This window comes from Gallus gallus, chromosome 5 (genome assembly GCF_016699485.2).
Source record: "Gallus gallus isolate bGalGal1 chromosome 5, bGalGal1.mat.broiler.GRCg7b, whole genome shotgun sequence".
Taxonomy (NCBI): domain Eukaryota; kingdom Metazoa; phylum Chordata; class Aves; order Galliformes; family Phasianidae; genus Gallus; species Gallus gallus.
The window spans coordinates 6,673,707-6,699,141 of record NC_052536.1 but is presented as its reverse complement, the minus strand read 5'-3'; the positions used below and the strand labels follow the sequence as shown (position 1 = coordinate 6,699,141).

At 40.8% G+C, this 25,435-nt stretch overlaps 2 protein-coding genes across 6 annotated transcripts in view; one reads left to right on the top strand and one right to left on the bottom strand.

Moving 5' to 3' along the window:
* The first annotated feature begins 157 nt into the window (after positions 1-157).
* Positions 158-16,727, top strand: TCP11L1 (t-complex 11 like 1). 5 transcript variants are annotated; one of them, XM_046941540.1, is made up of 10 exons: positions 158-230; positions 3,021-3,174; positions 5,382-5,514; positions 7,766-7,886; positions 8,448-8,668; positions 9,695-9,831; positions 10,269-10,465; positions 12,192-12,373; positions 13,036-13,208; positions 13,413-16,727. In XM_046941540.1, exons 2-10 carry the CDS (start codon positions 3,033-3,035, stop codon positions 13,646-13,648), a joined length of 1,542 nt encoding a protein of 513 aa, XP_046797496.1. In that variant the 5' UTR covers positions 158-230; positions 3,021-3,032; the 3' UTR covers positions 13,649-16,727. The 5 variants fall into 5 exon arrangements, with proteins under 5 accessions (XP_046797496.1, NP_001186336.1, XP_025006401.1 ...); NM_001199407.2 differs by having other exon boundaries at positions 3,018-3,174; XM_025150633.3 differs by lacking the exon at positions 158-230 and adding an exon at positions 392-573 and having other exon boundaries at positions 3,018-3,174.
* Positions 16,728-25,435, bottom strand: part of CSTF3 (cleavage stimulation factor subunit 3) — a 43,590-nt gene continuing 34,882 nt past the window's right edge. Inside the window, exons 12-21 of the mRNA NM_001012568.2 lie at positions 25,208-25,324; positions 24,266-24,340; positions 22,856-22,999; positions 22,661-22,763; positions 21,938-22,007; positions 20,459-20,654; positions 19,222-19,375; positions 18,727-18,821; positions 18,538-18,598; positions 16,728-17,410 (exon numbers count right to left, since the gene is read on the bottom strand). Of these exons, the coding sequence (NP_001012586.1) occupies positions 17,208-17,410; positions 18,538-18,598; positions 18,727-18,821; positions 19,222-19,375; positions 20,459-20,654; positions 21,938-22,007; positions 22,661-22,763; positions 22,856-22,999; positions 24,266-24,340; positions 25,208-25,324 (1,218 nt within the window). The 3' untranslated portion in view covers positions 16,728-17,207. The remainder of the gene's footprint in view (positions 17,411-18,537; positions 18,599-18,726; positions 18,822-19,221; positions 19,376-20,458; positions 20,655-21,937; positions 22,008-22,660; positions 22,764-22,855; positions 23,000-24,265; positions 24,341-25,207; positions 25,325-25,435) is intronic.

The window sequence follows — 25,435 nt, the reverse complement described above, 5'->3', positions numbered from 1 at the left end:
AACTGCCTTAGTGAACTGTTCCATGCCCGCGTTGCTCAGGTCCCGCACCGCTCCCCGTGCGGGCGGCGAAGCGCACCTCGGTCGGGAGCAGCCGCCAGCACAGCGCGCGGGGCGGGGCGAGGCACGGGGCTGCCGGCGCGGGGCGGGCCGCGGCCGTAGGGCGAACGGCTGCCGGAGGCCCGGCCCGCCCCTGCGCTGTGGCGGCGGTGCGGCGGGATCGCTGTGCGCCGGTAAGGCGGCGGGGCGCGGGGCGGAGGGCGCCGTGCGGGGCCGGGGGGGGCCGCGTCGGGCGGGAAAACGGGGCCCCGAGCCAGGGGGGGAACGGCGCTGGGCCGCGCTGGGCCGCGGGGTGAGCGCAGAGCCGCGGGGCCGGGTGCTGCCTGGGCTGCGTGCCGCCCGCGGGCGGGGCGGGCTGCTGTAGGAGCGCGAGGCCTCGGGCTTTCCCTTGCGCTCCTGCTGTTAGAGGAAGCTGCCGAGAAGCGGGCTCTGTTCTGGGAGCTGCTTCTGTGAGATGAAAGCCGTGATTCTGGAAGAGGCGTTGTCGGCCTTATTTATTTACGCCGTGGAAAGAGGGTTTGTTCTGGATGCGCTCTGGCGAACAATGGCAGCAGTCCAGCAGCAAGCGGTAGATAGACTGCTGCAAACTGAACGGCTGAGCCAACAAGTGGGCCTGCTGAGCTCAGCGCCTGCCGCTGGCCTGCAGCTGTGGGCTTCTGCCTGCTTTCCACAGCTCAAACGGGGCTTGGGTTTGTTTGCTCGGTTGGTTTTTTTGACAGTTTAAATAAAACCGTTGGCTTTTGGGCTGGAAGGTGCTATATAAGGTGTAGTGTGCGTGGTGGAAGTGATGGCCTGGTGGGCAGGGCTGGGAGTGAGGAGGCTGGTTATCACCACGGCCTGCCGGTCACCTGTGGAGCCCTGAGCGGCTCCCTTAGCTCACAGCTGCTTCCCATCTGTCAGCGAGTGGCATTACAGTATTTCTGTGCCTTGTGAAGGGTGGTGAGGGTAAAGCACAGGGAGAGGTTGTGTGGTGCTGTGAAGTGTGTGTTGAAGAGCTAAGTAGGTCTGAGTTGAGTCATCGCTGTGCTTCCCATCTTCATTTCAGGAGGATGCTTTGTGGGAGAGAGCAGGAAGAGTGACTGAGTCTAGCTGATTGAAACCACAGACATCTATGATAATGCTTTTATTCTAGCTTTTCCCTCTTCTGTTTCACCTGTCACATATTAAGTTTTTTGTTTCAGCTGTTGCTGTTATCTCTTCCTGTAATGGCCTCTTTATTGCCAGATCCTACCCTCTTGCTGCTGGAGTGTTGGCAGTAGCAGACCTTCTGTTCTCTAGGCTGGAGATCCAGCCCCGCTTGTGCTGTGCTGTGCTGTGCTGTGCTGTGCTGGTTTGAATACCTCATGTTGTACCCAGTGGGAAGCATACTCTGCTTCAGTTAAAGGGTGGCGATGGGACCACATCTCTGCACTTGCTGACACTGTCCCATGCCACCAGGGATTGTATGTGTACGTGAGTGCAGAGAGGATCAGGAGCTCAGAGCTGGGACATCAGTGCCTGTGTGTGTGAGCCGGAGATGGGGGCTAACATGTGGGTCTAACAATATCTGCACCACTGCCTTAGTTTTCTTGTGTAGATTTATCCTCTGCTTTTTGTGCTCTACTTTCTTGTCTAAAATAAAAATCATGCATCACTGTAGACAAGTGTTGCTGTATGTCTTGTGCACCTAGCCAGATGATGATCCTGAGTCATTGCTGTAGAAGGAAAACATTTTTAAATGCCAAGCCTTCTGGCTGTCTTGTAGAATCACATTGGTGCACTCACTTGAAGCAATGAGGGAGTAGGGTTAGTTATGATAGCTGTAGTGCAGAGAAAAAAGTCTGTGCACTTCATATTCGTGTGTGATTGCTTGTTTATGTTATATCCTCTTCGATGCAGTCCTTGATGCTGCTAAGCGTTTTTTCCTCTAGTAGCTGCAAGGTGCCTTTAGAAGCTGCATCTCTTGTTGAGAGCTTCTTTCTTTCATATTTGGAAAGTGGTGGTTGCTGGAGAAGTAGGAAGTAGGTGACAGGTGGTGTTTTCCCAGGAGCTTCCTTTTTTTGGAAGACTTTTTTTTTTGGACTTCAGAGAGCTCATGTGCTGCCTAACAGCCTTACCTAAAATCAAAGTCAGAACAGTAACCTCCTGTATAATACTGAGTTTTCAGTGGTAAGGCATGCAAATTATTTCTGACTGTAAACCAAGTGAAGATAACATGCTTTTCCAGTGTTCAGTTTTTCAGTGCATCGTTGGGTACGCTGCAAGAACTTCTGATGTAACACAAACATTATTTATTATCTAGTATGCCTGTGTTTTAATTACTGTTACTCTGTCATTTACTATCTATCTTTTTTTATTATTATTTTTAATTTTTAAAGAAATCTTCCTCATATCACCAGCGTGCATCACCATGACTCTTGTGTGGAATGGAATTGCAAGGAGAATGATTTGATATTTGCCTCTCGTCCTTTTACAGCTTCATAATTCATTTGGGTGTTGTGGAGTCAGGGCGTTTAAGTTCTGATCGGTTGCAACAGATCACAGTGCAGGAGGATGTTGTGTTCAGAATGCTCTGCTGTCTCCATATGATAGGGAAATACCTCATTTGGCATAATCTTTTTGCAAAACGTTTGTAATACTGCTTAGAAGATGTTTTTCACTGCTCGTTCAGTATATTTTTCTATCACATCTTTATGCAGCAGGTAAGGCAGGGGAAGAGTTTCAGATTTTTCACACACGCTTGGAATACAGATCAAGTAAACGGTAGCTGTATTGAAAGCATCTCTTTCTGTGTGAGATGGGAAGTGAGTCATTTAGTCCAGGTCCCGTGCCATTATGGGAATGACATCATATAATTCCGCATAAGATTTCTTTTATTCTCCATTTTTTTTCTCAGTCAAGAGAACTGAAGATGTTTTCTCACTCAGCCATGTTATAAAATGCTCATTCATTCCCTTTTTTAACTTTTTTCTCTTTCTGAGGAGAAACAACTGAAAATGTCTCAGAATCCCCACAAGCCGCATTCAAGTGAAGAAAAGTTGAGTGCTTTGGAGGATGACCAAGAGAGCTTGGACAACTCTATCAGGAAGAGAATACAGCAGAGTGTTCCAGGTTCACACAGAGATGATACACCAAAGTGTAAGCAAAACTGCCCTTTATTTAAAGAAACAAAAAAAAAAATACAATTCTGTGTCTTCTGCAGTGGAGATGATAATGAGGTTTTATAGTATTCTGTGTAAGTTTGACTGTTTTACAATTAAATGTTGTACAACTCCTGATCATTTGCTTTGAAGGTGCTTTTAACACGTGCTTTTTCCTCCATTCTGTTTTAGCACTTAATTGTTCACAGTAACCACATTGTTCTGAGCCACATATGTCTTAGATCTTTCCTGTGTCTGCACTCGCAGAAAGGATAAGCACTTACTCCAGTATACTGTAGCCAGACTGATGCTGCTGTTTGCATTATCAGCCAAACCTTCTGGATTGTTGCAGCCTCTGTTTCTGCCAGAGGGCAGGGAAGACTGTCATCAACAAAACCATGTCCTGTCATTTTGCTCCCCTCTTACTCATCCAGACACAGGTGGAAAGTTGCATTTCTAATCCTAACACCGCTTCTACTGACAAGGAGATTTCAGGACTGTCACACTCCAGGTTTATTCCTAGGGCATGTTTTTCTTTTTCATTCTGCTTTTAACATCAGAAGCTAGATGCAAGATCTCTAATTACTTCTGGCAAATCTATAGATAAAATGAAGGGGAAGTTTTTTTTGGTTCCAGAGATTGAGATCAAAGAGATGAAATCACTCGCATAACTAGCCCCAGATTTCTGTTGGGAGAGTCCCAGGATGTAACATTTTATTTGCTGTATTATTTTTTTTTATTGTATAGTGTTCATTATTACTTGAGTTTAATGTTTTTCTTAGTGTTGTGTTGCACATAGGAGGTGTACTCTATGGAGAAAGACTATGGACATGTGAAAGTGAAATGCATTGCCTTGTCTTGCCTTCCATTGTACCACAAAAAAGTCCCTGGTCTCAAGCCATTTTCTCTTGGAAGGGAACAGATATAGTATGAGAATGAAGTAACATGATTTAATAGCATTCTTTGGTAAATGAAAGAGTCTCTTAGCTTTGAGTGCATCTACTGAGTGAAGTCATCTGGCAGCTGGACAGGAGCACACTCGTTCAGCTGTAAGCTCGCTGTGCTGCTGGTTCTTCTCTGGATATCAATCCTTGTTACGTTCCCAGAGTTACTGTGCAAGATATACCTCCAGGCAGAAGGAAATCTGGGTTTGAGAGAGCTGCATGAAAAGAGTGAGATGGTAATGAAAAATTAGAACACTGCGTGTATTCTTGGAACTATGCTGTATGTACTTGGAACAGCTTTGAAAGGCAGACAAGTGAAGGACAGTTAGTTTTAAAGGACCTTTTCTATGTTACTAGTTTAAGTCCAGTCAAACTGGATTATCAAATGAGGCAGCCATGCTGGTTTTTTCTAGAACATCCCAGTAAACCCAGCCTGTTTGGTTTCTTTCATGCTGGGAATTAATACATTGCTCCTGTGCTTGTACTGCAGTTGAAGTGAATGAATTACAGAGAGAGGAAGCAATCAACTATAGCAATTCTGTAAAGGCATTTCCCCCCATTCTGTTCAGCTATGCATTTTCTGGAGGAGCAGAGATGAACCTTGCTGTTCCTGCCTGCCTCACCCGAGGGCATCAGTAATTTAGCCTTCTCCTTTGTCAGTGTTACTGTCTCTCTTTTGACTTTCCAGGCTATTCTAGAGTTGGCCGCTTCCTTTGTCTCCTACCTCATGGAAGCTGGTCTGGTTTTTTCAGGTGTGATGCTTTCTTCTGCTCACCTGTGTCCTCCAGGGCCCAGTTCGAAGCTGCTTGTTTATCTTTATCAGTCCCAATGCCTGCTGTAGGAAGAAATTGTTGGTATCAGTGTTGAGGCTACGCCTTAACATCTTCTGTCACTTGGATGGTGACCTCCTGGGGGGGGGGAGGGTCTGGAGAAGTGCCAGTCACATTGAAAGTAGTGGGAATAATTATTGCTTAATGTCAATGGTGGCTTGTTTGCTGGCTGCTTTAGAAATAAAGTCACTTCCTTGAAAAACATTAAATTGAAATGGCAACGTCTGCACAATAATTAGGAGTACAGCAGTGACAATGCTGGTCTTTTTATGATCTCTTCCTACGATACAGAGAAAGATGCAGTTAAGCAATTCTAAAGAAATATTTTGGGGGAGGGTTGGCTTTTTGTTCATTATCTTCAGATGGGTTTTATCAGCAGGCTCTTCTCCACAGATTTTCCTAGATAATTGACAGTTTAATGTGTGTTGCAGCTAGCCCTCCTCGGCCTGTGTCAGTAGAAGAGTTAATGGAAACAGCTAAAGGAGTAACAAACATGGCACTAGCACACGAAATTGTTGTTAATGGAGACTTCCAGATCAAACCAGCTGAGCTACCAGAACACAGGTAAGATTGTTACCAAACAGGTATATGAAATAAATTCTCATTTGTATAACTTTAGAATAACTGTAGTGGATGAAATAAAGGCTCCAGCTAGTTCTGCCTGACAGTGCCTGCTAGGGCAGTTTTAGGAAGAAGCATAAGAAGGTAAGCATGCAGTTCTGTTTCCTCAGAAATGTGTGCATGTGAAAAGTGAAACTCCTGCAGTAATTGTTGGAGCATGTCTTGTGGAAATTGCAGTATGGTTTCTGCCAGTGTCCCCTTATCCTCGGAGCCTGAGGCTGCAGGCTTTTGAATATGCAAGTCTAGCTGCAGGTGCAGGTAGTGCTATTAGCATCACTTAAGCTTTCACTGCAGGTGGGAATAAGATGAAACTGATCATTTTAGTTTTTTTTTTTTTTTTTTTTGGTCTAATGTCTTCCTACAGGGAGATATACATATATGTATAGATATATATGTATATATATAGTTGTGTGTGAGTGTGTATATATATATATAGATAGCTATATATATATATATATATATATATTTAAAGAGACTTCTATATTTTATTAGATTAGGCCTTATTCCTTTTTAGTATGAAGTCTTTCCTCCTGTCTGACCTGCAGTAGTTCTGTCCCCCACTAAGAGAGGGAGAACAGAAGCAGCTTTGATGTCTGGTCACAGACTGCCCAGTGCAGCAAACCCAGTCCTATTGACAGATGCTTCATCTGCTGTTCTGTTTTTTTTTTTTTTTTTTTTTTTGTGTGTGTGTGTGTGTTTTGTTTTGTTTTTCACCCCATACAGAGAGATGTGGCTGACAGTGTGTTTCTTGGGTCAGTTTGTGAAAGTGAGGGTGTTTTTACTGGGAGAGACTTGGTCCACCCTGGAGCAGCATTGTCTACGAGTGTCCTAGCTACTCCACTTTTGAGAGACTTTCATATTTTAGAGCTCAGGCACTGAGTTGATCTATGTTCTCAGCACCACCACAGACTCAGGCACTATTGTCCAGTTATTGTTTGTCACATTTCATACAGGTTGTCTGCAATTCATGCATGGTCCCACAAGCTGGGACCTCTCCCTGTGCTGTGAAGGAAGTGTCTGGAAGGCATACCTAAGGCATGCAGAGCTCCCTGTTTTGTATTATCTTCTGTCTCAGCATCTTTTGGGGGGAATATCCATCAGGTGTCTTCTGCTTGTATTTGATGGCTGATGATAAATGCTTTATGTAAAATGCCACAGTTAAAACAGTGCTTTTCAATTTAGTGTCTGCTTTTGTTCCTTCTTATAGTTTTCTCACTTGAAAATGGGCAGTGATGGTGCATAAGTTTTCTGGTATGCCTCAGTACCATGAAATTTATCTCAACATTTTTCAGGGGAGAAGAATTTTAAACACATTTTCGTCTTTCCATGTGTTCTTCTTCTCTCCACCTCCCTTATAAAAAGGGAGGTCTGGGGGAGAGAACCAACCTCGTTCTTCAGTAATTTGGTTGCTTTTCTCACAGATTCTGAACAGTGGCTGCAGTTGTTCACCACGGTGTCAGATTTGCATCTCTTCACCTGATCAAAGCAATAGATATATTGCAGAGATCATCTTACCAAGAGTGCCTGAGCTTAATGATCTGCCAGGACTGCTCCTAGTACAAGATCCCTCTGTTTAGTGAAGGTTTTGACTGAAGAGGCACTCAGGAATCTTCCTTGGATTAATTGCTTTTTTGTGTTTATGTATAGTTTGGAGTTTCCCACAGCTCGAATGTACTTGTAGAGAAGTGGTTTCAGGAGAAAGCAGTTGGAATTCATTTATTGTTTATACAAACTGAACTGAGCCTTTAACTCAGAGTAATGGCCATATTTATGTTTTGAAGTGCAAAAGCTTTTCATGTCACGGAAGTTGCTTCATTTCTGTTATGTTTCCTTAATGAATTTTGCTTAGTCAAAGGAATGTTAATACTGTTCTTTTGAAGATGAGGTATAATTTTTATCTTTTTTTTATTATTATTCCAGCGGTATACTTCAGAGGTACTTTCAAAGATTTTAATTGGTAGCTTTCTTTGCTTGTGCTTAACCATTTATTAGGGTATGAGCCATGCCAAATCCTGTGCCTAGTTTATCTTGCCTGAGTGACAAAATGTTAGTTTTCTTCTCTGTCAGTCCTCAAATAGTCATGATTACGTTATCTTCACATTATTGCATGCTGTTTTTCAGGAGCTGCAGGTATCTGCTTGTGGTGGTGCAGAGACTAATATAGTCTTTTTTAACTGGTCTTATTTACCCACAGCTTGGAAAAAAAAGTAAGAGAGATTGTGCACAAAGCTTTCTGGGATTGTCTGGAAGCTCAACTGAAGGAAGATCCACCGACGTATGACCATGCAATTAAACTATTGGGAGAAATTAAAGAGGTAAGGTCATATGTTACTGAAGTAAATTATTGAATTCTTATAGATGTGTTGATGGGAATGGGCAAAAGGAGTTAGAAGTTCAGTTGTTCATAAAGGAGGCTCTTGATCTTTTTCATTACTGTCTAGTTTTCTCTGAGCATAAGTTGTATAAGCTGAGGAGAGCAATTTGAATGCCCAAACAAATGGGAAAGCATGTAAAATGAATCAAGGTGGGTTTCATAATTCCAGGCTTCCTCCATGTTATGACAGTTACATTGGTTATGGAATCACTGAGATGTGTCAACACTGGGTTGACAAAGCCAAGTGCAATAGTCTGAAGTATAATTGGTTCCACAAAGCACTTACCACTTAGTGACTTCATGTCACAAAGAATGAGGGGAGACATTTGAATTTGGAGTTGACAAATGACTCTATGGCCTTGTTCAGAAAAATGCAATTCCGCTTGTAGATGGCAATTAGTTTAAATGAGAAGTGGTTCAATGGGAAGTGGTTCAAGTGGCATTGATCCCTGCAGTGTTTGACACTGACAACTCATACGCTGTTAAAAACTTTCTGTTTCAGAATCTTCTGTCTTTTTTATTGCCTGGTCATACAAGATTAAGAAACCAGATTATGGAAGTTCTTGATCTGGATTTGATAAAACAGGAGGCCGAAAATGGGGCTCTGGACATTGCTAAGTTGGTAGAATTTGTTATTGGAATGATGGGGACTCTCTGTGCTCCAGCTCGAGATGAAGAAATTAAGAAACTGAAAGATATACATGAAATAGTTCCTCTCTTCAGGTACTGAAATGGTACTTATTAGTCATACTGAGTGTCCTTTAAATAATTTTAGAGAGAGATGGTGTGGGGGGTGTTTCCATCAGGGCAACCTGCAAATCTTCATAGAAATGAAGGAGCTACAGAGGGATATGGTCACGGGTGTGACAGGGAGAGATGTTCCAGAAGTTTTTAAACAAGGACCCTTCCTGTTGGGGTGAATTGTGTTTGTCTGGCTCCAGCACGTTACCAAAGGATGTTTTCTAAATGCCAAATGTGTGTAAACTATCAGATAGCAGGTGAGCGATCAGACTGTATCAGGATTTATTATCAACAGCAGGAGGGGAAGAAAAAGCAATTGTGGGAATAGGGGATACATATTACTGTTCTTTAGCTAGTTCTTCTTTTCTCCTCAGATTGAGCTCTCTCTCCCCCTAATATAACATGCTTTTAGTTCTACCAGGAGTGTACATCCTGGACTTAGGAGCCTAAAGGTATCTGCTTCGTCACTGTGTTCTCAGCTGAATATCTCGAGCTCCTGATAGTTTGAGGAAATCTTATTAACCTTGTTTTCTAATTTGATGACCTTCCAAGAGTTAAGGTTTGACTTGGCAGAAACACTGCCAGCAGGAAGTAGGTTGCTTTGAAATTAAGGGGGTTTGGTTTTGTTTTCCTTGTGTCTAATTATTCACTTCCCACTGAGATTGGCAGCCAACAGATAGTATGCAAGCTTGGAAACTCAGATGTCTTTTTGTCTATTCAGCTTATGACATTGTAAAATTTGGGGAATATAACCTATGGAGTTAGTAGAGTTAATTCTGTGGATCCCTTTCTTCAGGAGAACAAGTTTTATTTTGTAGTAGGGAGATGCACATGCATGCGTGTGCATGCTTGCTCAAGCTTCATTTTTCTGTCTCTTAAATTAAGCATCCTGTTAATGTTTCCCATGCATGTTTTTGCTCTTTCCTTAGGCAATCTGCAATAAATCTTGTACATATAACCTCTTAAACTTCTGCAGCCTTGAATAACTTTTTCTGTTTGTTTGTTTAGAGCAATTTTCTCTGTATTAGACCTAATGAAAATGGATATGGCAAACTTCGCTGTCAGTAGTATTAGGCCAAAATTAATGCAGCAGTCTGCTGAATATGAAAGAAAGAAGTTTCAGGAGTTTCTTGAGAAACAGCCAAGTATGACTTTGTTCCTTTCTTTTTTCCCCTCTGACCTCTCAGTACGTGGTGTGTCTTTGCTTGTAGATCATAGAAATAAATCAGATTTAATGTTAATTTTTATACAATTCCTATGGTAAATGACAGCTTGTGCCCCGAAACTGAGGTTTGAGAGAAATGTACAGTAACAATAGATCTGCACTTAATACATGGCAGTTAGTTTTGTTTCAGTATGATGAGGGGCGTAATCAGTTAGCATCTTCTCACTTCTGATTTCCTGTAGCTGTGCAGTGTTAATATTGTTTTAGATCTTCTGCTTAATGCACTAAATAAAATGCATGTCAATAACTGGTATCGTGGGTAATTAGGAATAGTAACCAATGGCTTTATCTGGAAATTAGTGATAGAAAATAACTTTGAAAAGGAATTTCCTTAACGAGACTTTTTATATCCTACAGATTCTTTAGACCTCGTCACAGACTGGTTGCAAGAAGCAGCAGATGATCTTGCAAAGCTGAGATATAAAAAGTTACCTCCCCCCAGCAGTGCTGCTGGTGCTGCTGGCGGAGCTTCTGTATTGTGCTCCACTGCCATACAGAATCATGCATATCTGAAGCTGCTGAAGTGGGATCACGCGAACAGGCCTTTCCCAGAAGTAGGTATTTAGCAGGAAAATTGATTTCCGTGCTTGTTCTACTGGTTTTCTGCTCTTGGAATGCAGCAAACTGTGAATTTACAACCCTAAAACATTGATCTCTTGGTTGAAAGTTCTTGTGACTCTTCTAGTAGGTATTTCTTTTTCATTATTGAAACTTAGTTGAAAAAGAAACAGTTGTTTCCCTTTTGTTCCTGATGTTTGCCTGCTGAGCAGCTGTTGCTCTTTTCTATGTCTGCATCTCCTCCCCATAGCTTATTGATTCATGAAGGTTGCCTGAGGTAGGACAGAACTCTGGGTGTTTCTGGATTGCACGGCATTGGGTTGTACTTCCTTCATGCCTACAGGCCTCAGCTCTCCTTTGAATGTGAAAGGTTTTGTTAACGAGTTTGCAGCAAACATCTCTGGAATACAATAACAAAAAAAAAAAGTGTTTAAGGGAGTTCTTGAGTAAATCGCCACGTTTCAATTAGTGAATATGGAAACTGTGGGTTTTGGTAGCTGTTCCTCAGAGGACTGGTCCAGCAGCTTTACAATTTCCAAACTGATAGAGAAATTGATTCTTCAGTGCCTTATCTCATTCAACTGTTCCTCTTAGTGCTGTAGAATTTAGGTCTTTGGTTCAAAATCTTTCCAGTACCCCTTAGAATTGGGGCTACTGTGTCAATTTCACGCTGTCAAAGAGAAAGTAAAGGTGGCTGTTACTCAGTAGAATGTGATATTTCCTGAGATTACGTCTCTTTTTGGAGCAGAAGGGCCAGGAAGTCATGGTGGGGAAAAAATAAACAGCTCCTTGTCTGTATGGAGGGCTTTTTTTTCTTTCTTTTTCTTTCTTTTTTTCTTTTTTTTGCAACATGTTTATAGAAACAACAAGGCAGAAAAGTTTATCATCTTTGTGTTCCTTCACATCCATTTGAGAGGTTTATGTAGGCACTCGAGTTCAAACTATTCAACACATAATGTCTCTTAAAAATATGAATTTTTAGATTTGACACATTAAAACTTGCTTGCAGTATAAACTCAGCAGTTGTAGGCAGGAATATAGGGACTATTTAAACTATCATTTTTCTTGAGAATTAATGTAATTGCTGTTTGAGAATACAGCACTCATCTTGTCAGGCCCCCTTCATTTTGAACGTCTGTAATGTCAGCAGTGCTCTTCCTTTCCCCAGGAAGTCATTTGGTAATGGTTTGTTAGTGAATTTCTTGCAGCTTTCTCAGAAGTGTTTGAGTCTGGTCACTAAGTCAGCACGTCAAATGAGACTGATTTGATCAAACAGCCTTAAGTGTTTGGTATCACAGAGGAGAATGTTGCGATGTATTATAGTGTAGTATTGTGTATTACGTATTAAAATGTGTTTGTGTTTCCAACCTCATGGTGTATTTTGGAGAACAGAAGAGCTAGTCATAATCCACAACATATACTTAGGGTCAGATCAGAGAATAATGTGGACTAGAAGGGACAGCTAGAGATTAGAACCAGTCCAATCTTTAGAGCCTTCTGTGCTGAATTTTTCTCAGTCTAGCACATAGTTTTGATTACTATCTTATTTAGATAAGATATCTAGTGAATAGAATGAAACCGTTCTTGATATTTGTTTTTGGCAGATACTGAGAAAGAGTTAAGGTCTCAGAGTTACCTGAATTATCTTAGCTGACATCTCCATTTCACTTCACAGCCTAGTGTACAGGTCTCATCCTGTGCTGGCTTTCCCATTCTTTGCAGACAGTGCTCATGGACCAGAGCCGCTTTCAGGAAATACAGCTGGAACTGGAGCAGCTCCTCGTGGCTGGGACTGTCCTTTTGGTCACGTTCAGCGCAGCAGGTGCAGCTCTCATTGATGTGCCTGGATTTGCTGAGAAAATCAAAACCATTGTCAAGGTGCTGCTGACAGGAATGCATCTTCCGTGAGTACTGAGTAACCCTATTCACATGGTCAGCGGTAGTTTCATTATGACTCCACTAAATAATCAGTTTCAGCCTCACTCTGGCTATGGACTGGAATACATGGAGGAAGTGCTGGGGGCTTATTAGCCAAGGCTCACAGTTTTTATTCACCTTACTGATGCAGAGCCAGCTTTTTTCACTCAGTTCTTCTTGATAAGGCATGCTTGTTTTTTAAAATCATGTTACTTTCGATGCCAGGTTAGAGCTGTGTGTGTACAAGCAGCAAACTCTGCTCACAGTTTTGGCTGGGCTGCTTTGAGACTGAGTGTGGCACAGATTAGCTGTCCACAGATTAAGGTTGCTGTATGTATTGTGGGTTGACAGGTATTCTTCACGTTACTCTGAGATGTCTGTAGACTGAAAATCAGATCACACTTGTATGGTTTGCACAGGCTGGAGATTTTTTTTTAAATGTTATCCCATCTCCTTCTGGTATATCTCAACGTGATTTTCATGCATAGAAAATATATTATTTTTTGTTATTCTTGTGTTATCTGGATTACTTTTCTTCCATTATGTTTGATAAAATAAGACAAATGTAATTGGCTACTTTATTTTCAAAAGATGGGGAAAAAGTGAACAACTCCAGTAGCTAAGTAATGCTCTACTCCACATTCCATAGCTCCTTTAACCTGAAGGAGTCTTTGGCTACCATTGGTGAAAAGGTGTGTGCTGAAGTCAACAGCTGCCTTTCCCAGCATGGCTTTGCACCGTTCACAGCTGAGAGAGAGACTGTGTTGAAAGGACAGATCCAAGCAGTGGCCAACCCTGATAACACCATCTGTAAACTAATAGGTATGCTTTGACAAAAGTACTCTGTTCTCACATGACAAAGTGGCTCTATTTATAAAACTGTTAGTGGCATGTCATGCATGGTTTCTATTTTAATTTATTTTAAGTATGTGTTTGCTATGCTCAGTGTTTTACGTGAGATTAAAATCTTTCCAGCTGTCTGTCTCCTCTGAAAACAAACCAAAACTCTTGGTCTCATTTTTCCAGATTCTCGAATTCAAAAGTTTCTGGAGAATTATCTTGCATCTAGTCACCAGAAAGTGGTACCGACTGTTCCTGGAGGATTGGGCCCTATTCAGAGAGAGCTGGAAGAGATTGCTGTCAAGTTCGTTCGTCTTGTCAACTACAACAAAATAGTCTTCAGTCCTTACTATGATGCTGTTCTTGGCAAAATACTGACTAAGGAAGAACCCCAACTTGTAGGGAAGCCAGAAGAATTGTGAACACAGCTTATGTGTACCAATGCAGTATTAATTTTGTCAGCTATTTTGAAAAATTGCACCAATATTTGTCTAGGAAAACAGCTCTACGTGTAAACACTTTCCTTTTAAATCACCAGTGCTGACCGATGAGGAAAATGCATGAATTACACTAGGGGTTCTGAGATAAGTGATGAAGGAGAGATACATTTTTAATGTAAGTATGCAACTTTTGTGAGGGAGTGTCGTGGTAGTTTTCTGGCTGCAATTTTTAGATTTCCAGGCAGGTGCTATGTGGGAAGAGTTGAACAACCAGACTTTGTTTTAAAGCTCATTTTAGGGCTTTTTATTCTCATTTATCACAAATTTGGTTTTGTTCATCCACGGCAGGTTAGCATTGGTCCCTCCCTGCCAGGGTTATTGTGGCTTTAAAAAGGTCTTACTTTAAAGACTTAAGCAAGCTAAAACTCTGAGTAAGAGAAACTTTAACAGGCAAAAAACAAAGCCAAACAGCACTTTACTGTAACATTATGGTTAGTGTGGTAGGCTACTAGGTTTTTCTTTCAGCATTTTTCTGCATTTTAATAGCATTTTTTTGCTGTTTACCTGCAGATGTTACAAAAACACAATATATATTTTTGTAGCAAATTTTCCGGTTATTGGGTAACTGTCCTCTGCTTTGTACAGTACTTAACAAGGTGGCAATCTTATAGATTGCAGCTGTATTTATCTCCTGTAAAGACTTCAGAAAGGCAGAGTTGAAATGTTTTGATAAAAGTGGCGTTTCTTACCATTTTTTTTGCTAGTAGTTTACTCCTTTTTATGTGAAATACTAATTTTGAAGTAAATCTGTGTCATTTACAGAAGGTGGATTTTAAGTGTGTTAAACTTTAGGCTGAAACTTCTACTTGTTTTTTAAAACTATAACTTGAGATGGCTGCGTTTTCAATCGTCTTCTAAGACATCCAGGAAGTGCAGAGCACTATCAGAAGTGTAAGTGAATTTAAATTAGAGTGGGAAGTGCATTATTTAATATTAGTTTGAATACGCAAGGAATATTTTCAATAGAAGATTTTTTTTTTTTTTATATTACAGAGGTGATCTTAAATATTTAAGGTCTTGAATTTTGTTAGTTATGTGTTGTATAGATGAGTGTTCACAGAAGAGCTCAGTGATCTTACAGCCTTATTGCAGTTTTAAACTCAGCTAGGAGGTAAGTGCAGTTCAGGTTTTCCTCTAGCTCTTGAGCGTAGTGCTGCATTACAGTAATCAAAATGTGATGAATTCATGAAAACAGAGTTCATAATTACAAACAGTAAGCATCTCAAACACGAGACTGTATCAAAACCAAAATGTTGTCTTCTCAAAAAAACAAAACCAAACCAGTTATGTAAAATGAATAAATGGTCCTTTTATTGCTGACATCCAGGTTCATTTTATTCATCAACTAGTCAACCAATGTAACAGCCCATCTAGAAGAAAGTGCTTGATTATGAATCAGCGTTGATGTTTCTTTTCTGGCTTTCTTTTAAATGTCAGCAGGGACATTCTTAGCTGCTTTGAGTTTGGAGGCAGGTGGGCTAAGCAGGAGCTTTTGTTCTGTATTCACCTGTGCAACTATAATGTTTATTTTTTTTCTCTTTCATTATAACCCTGCATTTCCCAAGGGGGAGAAAAAAAAAAACAACAGAACTCTGTTGTAAGAGATCACAGCTCAAACAGGTGATAACTTTTCCCTTGGCTGAGTTTACTCAGATAGCAGTGTGGATGGCTGTCTTTGCATATGTCTTTGGTAACTCAAAAAGGAGAAGGTTAGTTAGCCAGCAAAATGTGGAGTGGGTTTTTGGTATGGTCAAAGGATATTACAGAGATCTTCAAGGTTTCTGCATCTGCGTACTGTACTTTGCTATCAGTGGAGAATCCATCTTGAAATACAGTCTCTAGCTCTGCAGCTCCAAAAAATTAATTCAGTAGCCTGGGTAAAAAAGGAGCTACCCAAAACATTATGTATGCAGTTAAAAAAAAAAAAAATACAAAGCAGAAAACCCTGTTTTCCTTCTTGTAATGGAGAGTTGCTGAAGTTTAGAAATTGCTGCTGTTATTTTACATTTTACTATTCCCTAGAGGCTGCTTTTAAAGGCCCCCCCAAACTAAGCAGAGGAGAAGTTGTTGGATGGATGTTGTAAGGTGCTGGTCTCAGGGATGTGGGGAGGAACAGCACAGTTAGAACAGCATATGAGAAGTATGTGACTGACGGCAGAATGAGTGGGACTGAGTTATGGACAGATATAATGGTACTTACTTGAGTGCTCTCAGTCCGTGACTGCCAACTCCAGCTTGCTGTGACATGAAAGCACGGATTGCGCTCGTGCATGTGTTCTCTGCATTGTCTTTAAAAGCAATAGGCAGGTGTAATTAAGTGACAAAGCAAAAAAGAAATGCTAGGATTGATAAGGCTGCTGTACCTTACCTCTATGTCAGTATTTATATGGGTATACACGCACTGTTCCATCTTTGCTCCTACCAGACTAAAGTGACCTACAGTTATCTCTACTGCTGGTGGTGGGAATGTCCTTCAGCTTGTCTGAATACCTTAATTCCCTGTCCATCATGGGCATTCTTACTGTTGCAGGAGAGCACAATCCTGAATAGTCGATTACAAGTTCAAATCTAAAGTATATATAGTAACTGCTTCAAAAGTTCATATGGCTTTTTTTTTTGTTGTTGTTAGCTTGTTTGAAAATAACCAGTTAACCTCAGTAGCTAATATACTAACATTTAGCTCTGTAGACTATTGAGTGGAAGACTAATGCAGGTGTCCAGGAACAGACTGCAGTGGCTAGTATTCCTGGCCAGCCAACATTACAGACCGGTACCTAGTCTGTCTTACACTGGTGTCTTCTTTAAACAGTCATGGAATTCAAAGTAAAGGTATACTGTTTCCTCTAGAAAAACTGAAAAGAAAAGAAAGCTAATTCCTGTATGTACGCTCTGATCAATTTCCTGTGATGGTTTTAATTCTTGGTAACATTGCTTTCAAAGTTGCTGAGTAATATTTAAAAAGTAATTTGTTGTGTTTGAATAAAAGTAGAACGAGGCATGATGTTATCGATATCCTTTTATTTTAAAGGAATGTTTTTCCCCATTTGCAACTACAAAACAGATTCCATACATTCTGCCATAAATAAAAACGACCGGTAAGGCAGGACACTACATGGACAAACTGAGAACAACTGTCTTCCAGAAAATGTGAATTAAAAATGCTTCACAATTATAAGCCATCCAGTTTTTAAAATAAAACTGCTGAAAACCCACAAGATTTCAAGTGGTAGATGTGAACACCCTTGAACAAAATGCAGTTAGACATCTTGCGCTTTTGGTTTTGAAAACCTAGTTTTGTTCAGAGCACATTCTAAGATTGTTCTGTCTGTTTTTGGGTCAAGAACCATATAGAAGAGAGGCACCACAGTAACAAAACCATTTTCAAGATTTTTTTCTTTGCAGCTGTCCCTTTTAAATGCGTTATGTAAGAGATTGACAAACTCAACGCAAGTCCTTGTCACAGTAGAACTCCAAGCTTGTTTCACCGGATTCTCTTTTGTTGCCGTGCTCTGTAAATGTCATGTACAGGGGGAACTACTGAACCTTTCTCCTCATCGTCGTCAGAATCCTCGTTTGATCTCTTGACAGCCTTATTGAGCATAGCATTGTTTTCCACAGGTCCATTGCCTTCCACGGCTATTTCAGGCAGGCCTCCAGTAATTATCCGTACAGCTTCATCAACAGCTTGAGAAAGAGTAAATATGTGAAACCAAATTCCCTGATTAGAAAACTGTTTCAGCAAAGCTGAGTACAGTTGCAGGCATGTTTTTGGAATAAAAATTAATAAACATGCCAACAGGGACACCAAGATAGAGTCATTCTGGAGCTTTCACGAAGATAAGACATTCGCTTACACTGTTCTGCAAATGTTAAGAACTAAATCTCAACTGTTGAAAACTTGGAGCTGTGGCAAGCACTATTTATGAAATAAATGCTGCTGCATCAGCTTGAGACCTCCATATCAGGGTACTGAGGAAACTTGCAAGCTTAAGAAAATAGCAAGGCCCGCTGGGGCAACGGTATCCCTAGTACATGACTCATCAGCAAGTACGCACAGCAAGCCAGTTTCTGCTTAAGAACAGAAAAAACTTCAAAAATACCATGTATAATTTAAGTAGGTGATTTATTTTCCCTCTAACGGAAAGCAAATCCTAGCTTTCTCTTTGATCATTTGCTTCTTCAACCAACAGAGGAATGAAAAGCACCCTCTGAATCATCTCCCATGGCTGCCCAGGGTAGGGTACAGACATGTCCTCTTCTTACATATCAGAACTCTACCTTGATTGTAGGAGCTAAGAAAGCATTGTTCTTGAATTGTTCTCAAGCACTGCTACAGTGTGCAGGCAGAGTTTACCAAGGCACAAATTCAGACAACCAAAGACTTGGAATTTTCCCTAATTAAGTTTGCTAAATACACTGGTTGATATACTGCTGCTAGGTAACCTATAACCATGCTGCAAATTTGTAACTTAATTAATCATAGTTATTATGCTGCTACATATACTGCCTTACTTCTTTCTAGGGGTATTCTGAAAATCGGTGTTTCTTTTAATGCTTACCACCAAAATGTTACTGAAGTAGCAGCTGGTGATTTTCAGCTTTTTTTTCAGATTTCCTGCACAGTTGAACGAACATCTGTAGATTGATTCCAGCCTACAACCACAGCCAATTCAACAGTATGCTCTTAACTAATAACTATACATTTGCAGCTATAAACAAGGTCTGCGTTTTAGACAGTAATATCCATATGTAAAATGAAGTCATATGCACAACTACCACAGACTGCAGAGTGAACAAACAACGTGACTTACTGTCTGGCAGTTTGCATCTTCTAAATATCTCCATGAGCTCATCCACTTGAACAAAGGGACCCTGATTTGTTTAAAAAAAAAAAACAACAAAAAACAGTAAAATACTCAAATAGAGTTCATAGATAACGTGGTTCTGTCAAATTAGAACAACTTCTACAAAATTAAGGTTTCAGAACTCTTATAACACACCTGAAAACAAATAGGAGGTGGCAGGAGCTTCATTAGGACTACAGCTGCTGGTGGAACAGGAAATACACCTCCTGGTACAGGATGTAAACCTGGAGCTGTGGGAAGAAAAAGTACGTGAATCCACTGCAAGACAGCAAGACTTGTATTGCTTTAACAACGCTATTATTAGGTGCAGATAATTACTACTCTGTCACTTTTGCCTAATTACTAATTACATATGGTTGAGTTACTGACCTAAAGTCTATGAGCAGCGTACGTAACAGGTTATTACCACTTGCCAGACACAAAATCTACTTGTACTTATTTTCATGCAACCTTAGATTTAGGTAAAACATACAGGCATGCCTTTAGCAATCCACTTAAGCAACAGCCTAAAATTTAAGTACAAATTTGTGTGACTGTAACAAGTCTGTGTGATTAAGTTTGCCAAGCATCCCAGTTAATACCCTGCTGCTGGGTAAACGACGGCTGCTGCTGACTGAACATCTGACTTACGTGCTAAGTGTCGTGGCTGAAATGGAATCATCTGCTGAGTGTCTGGTTTGGGATATTCAGGTTTTCTGTCAACTTCATCTTTGAGAACAGGCACAATGGACGGCGCAACCACAGGGTCTGGAATTATAGCTGCCAACTTGGCACGGGAGACGTCCTGTGAAAGCCAACAAGACAGCATTGAACTTGGCATTACCACATTGTTTAAATTACAGAACAAAACATCTCTCTCGACCACTTGCTTCTCGCTTTGTCATAATTACAACTACAGCTGTCCTCTTAGAAGACCATCTGGGCAAAGCTTGCATATTGTCATCACCCATTTCAGTCCTACAGTGGGACTGTTCAGCTGGGAATGGAAACACGTGGTTTTGTTTCAGAATGGGACTGTATTTAGCATTTTTGAATTGCTCCATTTTTAGGGTGAGAAGATTTAGGTGAACAGGTGCAGACCATTAAGCTTCACAATTACCATTTCTCCCTCATTTCATTCTCTAGCTTGCTCTAGCTGGAGAATAAATGAATCATATGGCAGTTCACGTGCTCCAGTTCAAGTGATTCTATTCTGGCATGTCAAAAGAAACAGAAGCCAGCCCCTGGCCTGAATAATAGGTACACCTAAGACATACACTCTTTCAAACACACCTGTAACTTCAAAATATCTCTGTTGCAGTGCTTTGAGACAGAAACATTCAATGGCTCACTGTGACTCGCTCCCACCTATCAGATCACATAAAACTCTGCAAAGCCCAACAATTCAGCTGTTTTGCTAACTTTAGTGGCCTTTTTTTCCTTCTCAGAAGTCATTTATCTATATAAGAAATAAAAGGAAGTTGAGGCGCTTGTTTTGATATAGGAGCTGAAGGTTCTGTTCCTATTCATAGAAGGAAAAGAGCAGTTTCTCCAGCAGAGCTGTTTCTGCCTCTGGCAGCCTACCTAACATGCTACACAGAACTCCCATCTTCTTGTTTTCCAAAGCTCTATGGACTTGCACAGGACTCATATAACACTTAAATACATGTGGTCAGAAATGAGATGGGAGACCACCAGGCACAGGATTCTGGCCTCGAATTCAAATTCCAAAAAGCAGCATTGAAGCACTTTAACCATCATTTACAATTGAAAAAAGGAGGAAGATTCTATCAAGAAAAAAAGAAAAAAAAAGAGTGCAAAAGAAGGAATTACTTAAGTTTGCTATGACTGAAACCAATAACAGTAAAAGGAAGCGTTACCCACTTACCTTATAACCAAGAGCCTTAAGCTCACTTGCAGAGCAAGGGTACAAGTCCATGAACTTATACCTGTCTACAAGCAGAGCTGTTTCTTTACCCTCGTATTCTTCCTTGAATGCTGTAAACCTCCGTTTTTCAACTTTCAGGATACTGGCAAGGTCACCAATGTTACTTTCAAAAGCTAGAAACCGAGCCCAGATTTCCCTGTAAAAGAACGGATAAACAGTTACTGAAGGAGAAAAGAAATCCAAATTATAAAGATCTCAAGATGAGAGATTCTAATGAAGTAAATCAGGGAACACATTGCCATTTCTAGCATTTTTGATCTAGAGCATCCATTACCATCCCAGTGCCTCATGTATTTTGGTAAAAGCTTTCAGTGGTAGAGGGCTTAATACACTCAGCTTATCTCTGCAATAGACCCTGTCATGAAAAGGAAAAGAACAGGTTGCCCAAGGAGGCTGTGGATGCCCCATCCCTGGAAGCATTCAAGGCCAGGCTGCATGTGGCTCTGGGCAGCCTGGTCTGCTGGTTGGCGACCCTGCACATAGCAGAGGGGTTGAAACTCAATGATCACTGTGGTCCTTTTCAACCCAGGCCATTCTGTGATTCTATGATGAAGAAAAGGATTACTGGAGGAAGCGACTTCAGCATCTGAGGTAAGCTTTTATCAACATCAGATGTACAGACTGCTCCTCTGCTACACAGAATGTGTAACTTGAATAACATCTGACCATACTTCTGGATGTGGTTCAACTTCCACTGTGGCTTTGCAGTTCACCTTTGAAGAAGATACTGCTTTTAAATCATCTGTTTTGTTGTGTTTTTTTTTTTTCCCTTTCTTTTAAGGGAAATGTAGAATGACCATGCACAGCAGGGCAGTATTTGGTTTTTTAGTTTTGATGCCTACGTCTGACAGAGTAATAATAATGGTGAACACCTGGGATGCAAAAGGCCTAGTAACTATTCTGTAGAGAAGTAAATTTAAACAGCAGCAATGAAAATGTGCCAGTGAGTGGTTCATCTGAGCCTTGTCTGGTTCATTCATAGACTTATTTTTGGTTGCTTGGGCACCATTCAGCATTTTCCTCAATAAACTTCTGACTCACCTCTGATCTAATGCTCCTGAGAGACACCCTCAGCTCCCTCTCCTCATCTGCTCAAAGCACCACTGAGCACTGTGTGGCATAAGCCATGCCACATGCTAAAACTACTGAGTGCTTACCGTGCTGCAGGATTTTGCACTTTATCCTCATCAGTTCCATGTCAACGAGGTTTTAAAATCAACAAATTAATGAATGTCACAATGTGAGCGGGATAGGAACCTGCACAAACCTGTCTGGTTGCTGCTATTTTAGACAGCATTAAGGGGGGGGGAGGAAGGAATATCTGTAGCTAATTTTATCTCACTGTTCTTTCTTTTTCCCTTTGCTGTTTGTAGTCGAAAGTGGTTTTTCAGTGTAGCAAAGCAGCTTTTGCAGACATACCCCGATTTCTCAGGTGGGAGGCTCCCTGAAGTCAAAACGCGCTCAAACAAAACTCTTGTGTTGTTGTCCTCTTGAAAAACAGAAGGGAAAAAAAAAAAAAAAGAAAAATCACACTGAATAAAATGCAGCTCATTTCGGTGTGGACGCTGCACTAAAGACTGACATTCTGATACCTCAATTTGTTTTACAGTAATTAGAACAAAATCTGAGCATGGATACAACAATATGACAGCGTCAGGTTCTACTGTGAATTTGTTATTTGCAGATTTCTTTTTGTTGCCACAATAAACCTGTCCTGATAGAGGATCTTTAATAACAGCACAGCTACTGCTTGCCATTTATTCAGGATAACTGTTGGTCTTTTCTCAGCTTTCTTTAATTATCACGACAGCTTATCTCAGTAACTTTTAATTGGGCCCTTCAGTTCACTACGGCCCTTTTAAATGAGGACAGCATCTCAGTTGTATATTCCTCCACAATTATTAGACCAGAAGTTCTCAATTCCCAACGAGCAGCCAGCTCACTGTGATGGAGATCTACAGAAAGGCCTTGCATTTATTCATGGAGACCTACAACAATTTCTTACAAAATTATTGATACTCTGACTTGAAAAAAAAAAATCTTTATGCTTACGGGTGGCAGAAGAACAAAGCTCTACCTCCATTCAGCTCACAGAGGAGACAGCCTAACACTTCCTTGGGCATCTCAGTGCGTGAAGCTTACCATTAAGGTGAGACAGGTAGTCGATATATGCCAGCACGTATTCTGGAATGTCTCCGTACTTCTTCAGCCCTAGCTCAAAAATCTTAAAGGCCACAGACTTATCCTGCAAACATTAAGAAGAAAAAGTTACAAACTTCAGTGAGACACACACTATCCCACGCTTCTTTAATACCAAACTGAGCACCTGTAATTTACCTTACTGCAGTAATACTCCATTAGAGCAGCAGTAACGTAGACGTGGTGGCGGGTCCGGGTGTCCTCTCTTGCCTTTTTAAATATCATTCTTCCAGATTTTATGCCTTCTGCTCGCCTTGCGAATTTCATATATTGGATATAGACCTATAAAAGAGCATATTAACATTAACTTCAGTGATAACGAAGAGTGCCAGGATATGCAATTCGTGGCTATACCTGAAATAATCCTTACTCACAAATGACAGCTAACAAGTTGTATTAGAAACAAACAAGGCTGTCTCGTGCCTCTGTGTTGCTATGCTAAAAATGAGGCAAAATTTTCCATAGATGGATTTAAAAAATGGAAACTACCTACGACCAATCCCCCGGAGTGACAATAGTTAATACACACATTTCTCAAGGCAGGGAAAGTAGATAAATGTAATTTCCATAAGCTTGTACCTTCTGAAAAAGAGGACTTACTGTAAAAATAACAACTTTCCAATAAGTGAAGACACTCACAGGGCTAAAGAACAGGCAAAAAAATCCCATGTAGACCTTTTACTCTTTATTATGGAATCCAAAGCACAGGTCATGCTATCTGCAAATAGCTACCCCTGATCAAAATGTAAAGAATGTGCTATCTAATTCATGGACTAATTCATGATTTGCATTTCTTCCTCCGCTCACAATTAGATCACAAATAACTGCATTCCTCCAATGGGAGGGGCTGGTCTGTGCCTTCTCAGAGTACACACGTAAGGAAAGCTTTGTAATCTTTGTTTAATGAATAGAGTATGTCAGTAAATGGATACCTTTCCTCTGGCACCGACCTGTTTAATTTTAAACCTCAGACCTTTTTACTTCTCCTGCTTTGTCACATCTATTTACAAACTAAGTCGCCTTCTGAGGGCAGGTTAGCTCTCAGCCTATCTGCTCTAGGAACAACGCTGTTACGGCACAACAAAAGTGGATGCACAGCAATACATCTTAATAACTGCGTGGTGAACTACAATTTTATTTGCAAGCTTATTTATACAGAGAATATATTTCTCTAGGGAAGGCAATAGGCGAAAGCGACATGCTTTTAATCTGTTAAGGGGAGGCAAAGGGAAATTTTAGCTGAGCCAACAAAACATGCAACGATTCTTATGAGCTTTTTTATAAAGTGTGACACCTTCATAACTTATTTTAAGAGATTCTCCAAAAGTCACAGAGGATAAAAGTGTACATGACTTGGTGTGCCTGGATGGGTGACAGCCTGGAGTTACCAAACTAGCTGAAATTCTAATCCTATTCTGCCATCTCAGCACTCCCCCTGCCCAGCTATCCTTGTGACCCAAAGGACTCACGTCAGTACTGCCCCGTGTGGTGGGTGCACTCAGGTGGATATGCAAATGTGGAAGAGCCCCATACAGGAGGTCATCTTACCAGAGTGGGATCAATGTCTTCAATAGCCAAGAGCCGGTTATATATGCTGTGCACTTTCTCATACTTCATTCGACTCTAAAGCACATAAACAGGAAATACAGACTGCTTAGTAATACTGCTACAAACCACCTGTGGGGATGCAAAAATCAGTATGAAGAAAGAAAAAGAGTTTTGTTTCCTTTTTTCCTCAGTTGGAAATGATATACGTCCATCTTTAATCTCCCCATCCTGTTTTTACCAGTGTTTACGCACGTGCTTTTCATGTCTGAATCTGATTTAGTAATACTGCAGCAGAATGGCCATTTTAGGTGTTTGGGATTAAGAAGGCAATTTCCTCCCTCTCCAACTAAAAGTAACTTGCACAGCAAATATGAAAATCACTATCTTCACTTCCAAACCTACACATTTCAAAGAACCCCATTCCGTTTGCTGTCAGCTGCAGCCCTCCAACGTTGCGTTGTGCAACACTGGAAACCTTTAATAGCCCGTATGCTTTGAATACTCGAGGCTGCCCTGAAAGCCAAGGGAGGCTTTTTCTTTAAGGGTGAAGACTCATCGAGTCTGTGTGACACCACAGTAGCCAAGGAAAAATTCAGCCCCTAAGAATTAGACAGAAAAGGTGTTTTCTTACCCCATTTCATACGTGAAGAAACTGATGCTCTGGTAAATGTAAACCAATCAGTTTTCAACTTCACAGTAGTTTGAAAAATAGAGCTAACATTTAAGTAGAAAGACATTATGTTTTCAAAACAATTAAAACTATGGGGTTTTTTTCTCCCCATTTTGTCTGCTTAGTCTCAGAATCATTGGATGGGATTAAAGTTAGAAGAATCAGTAAGTTAAATGTTCAGAATGTCTGTGCATTTGGTATGTTTCAAGAATACGACAGTATTGAAGAGAGATGTCTTTGGGTTTTATGGCACTACATCACTTTTTGCTCACCTCTTCATAATCTGCATATGCAAAATAGAGAAGCATATTCTTCTTTAGTAAAGTGCTGATGGCTCTCTCATAAATATTAGCAGCCTCATCGCTGAAAAGCTTAGCATTGTTCATGTCCTGTTATAAAATAAATACGATAATTGTTCAGTGCCCGTGGCCCGCCCATGGGTTATCTTCTCTGCACAACAAGTTCCACTCAGCGCCCTCATAATACTCCAATAAGGAGTC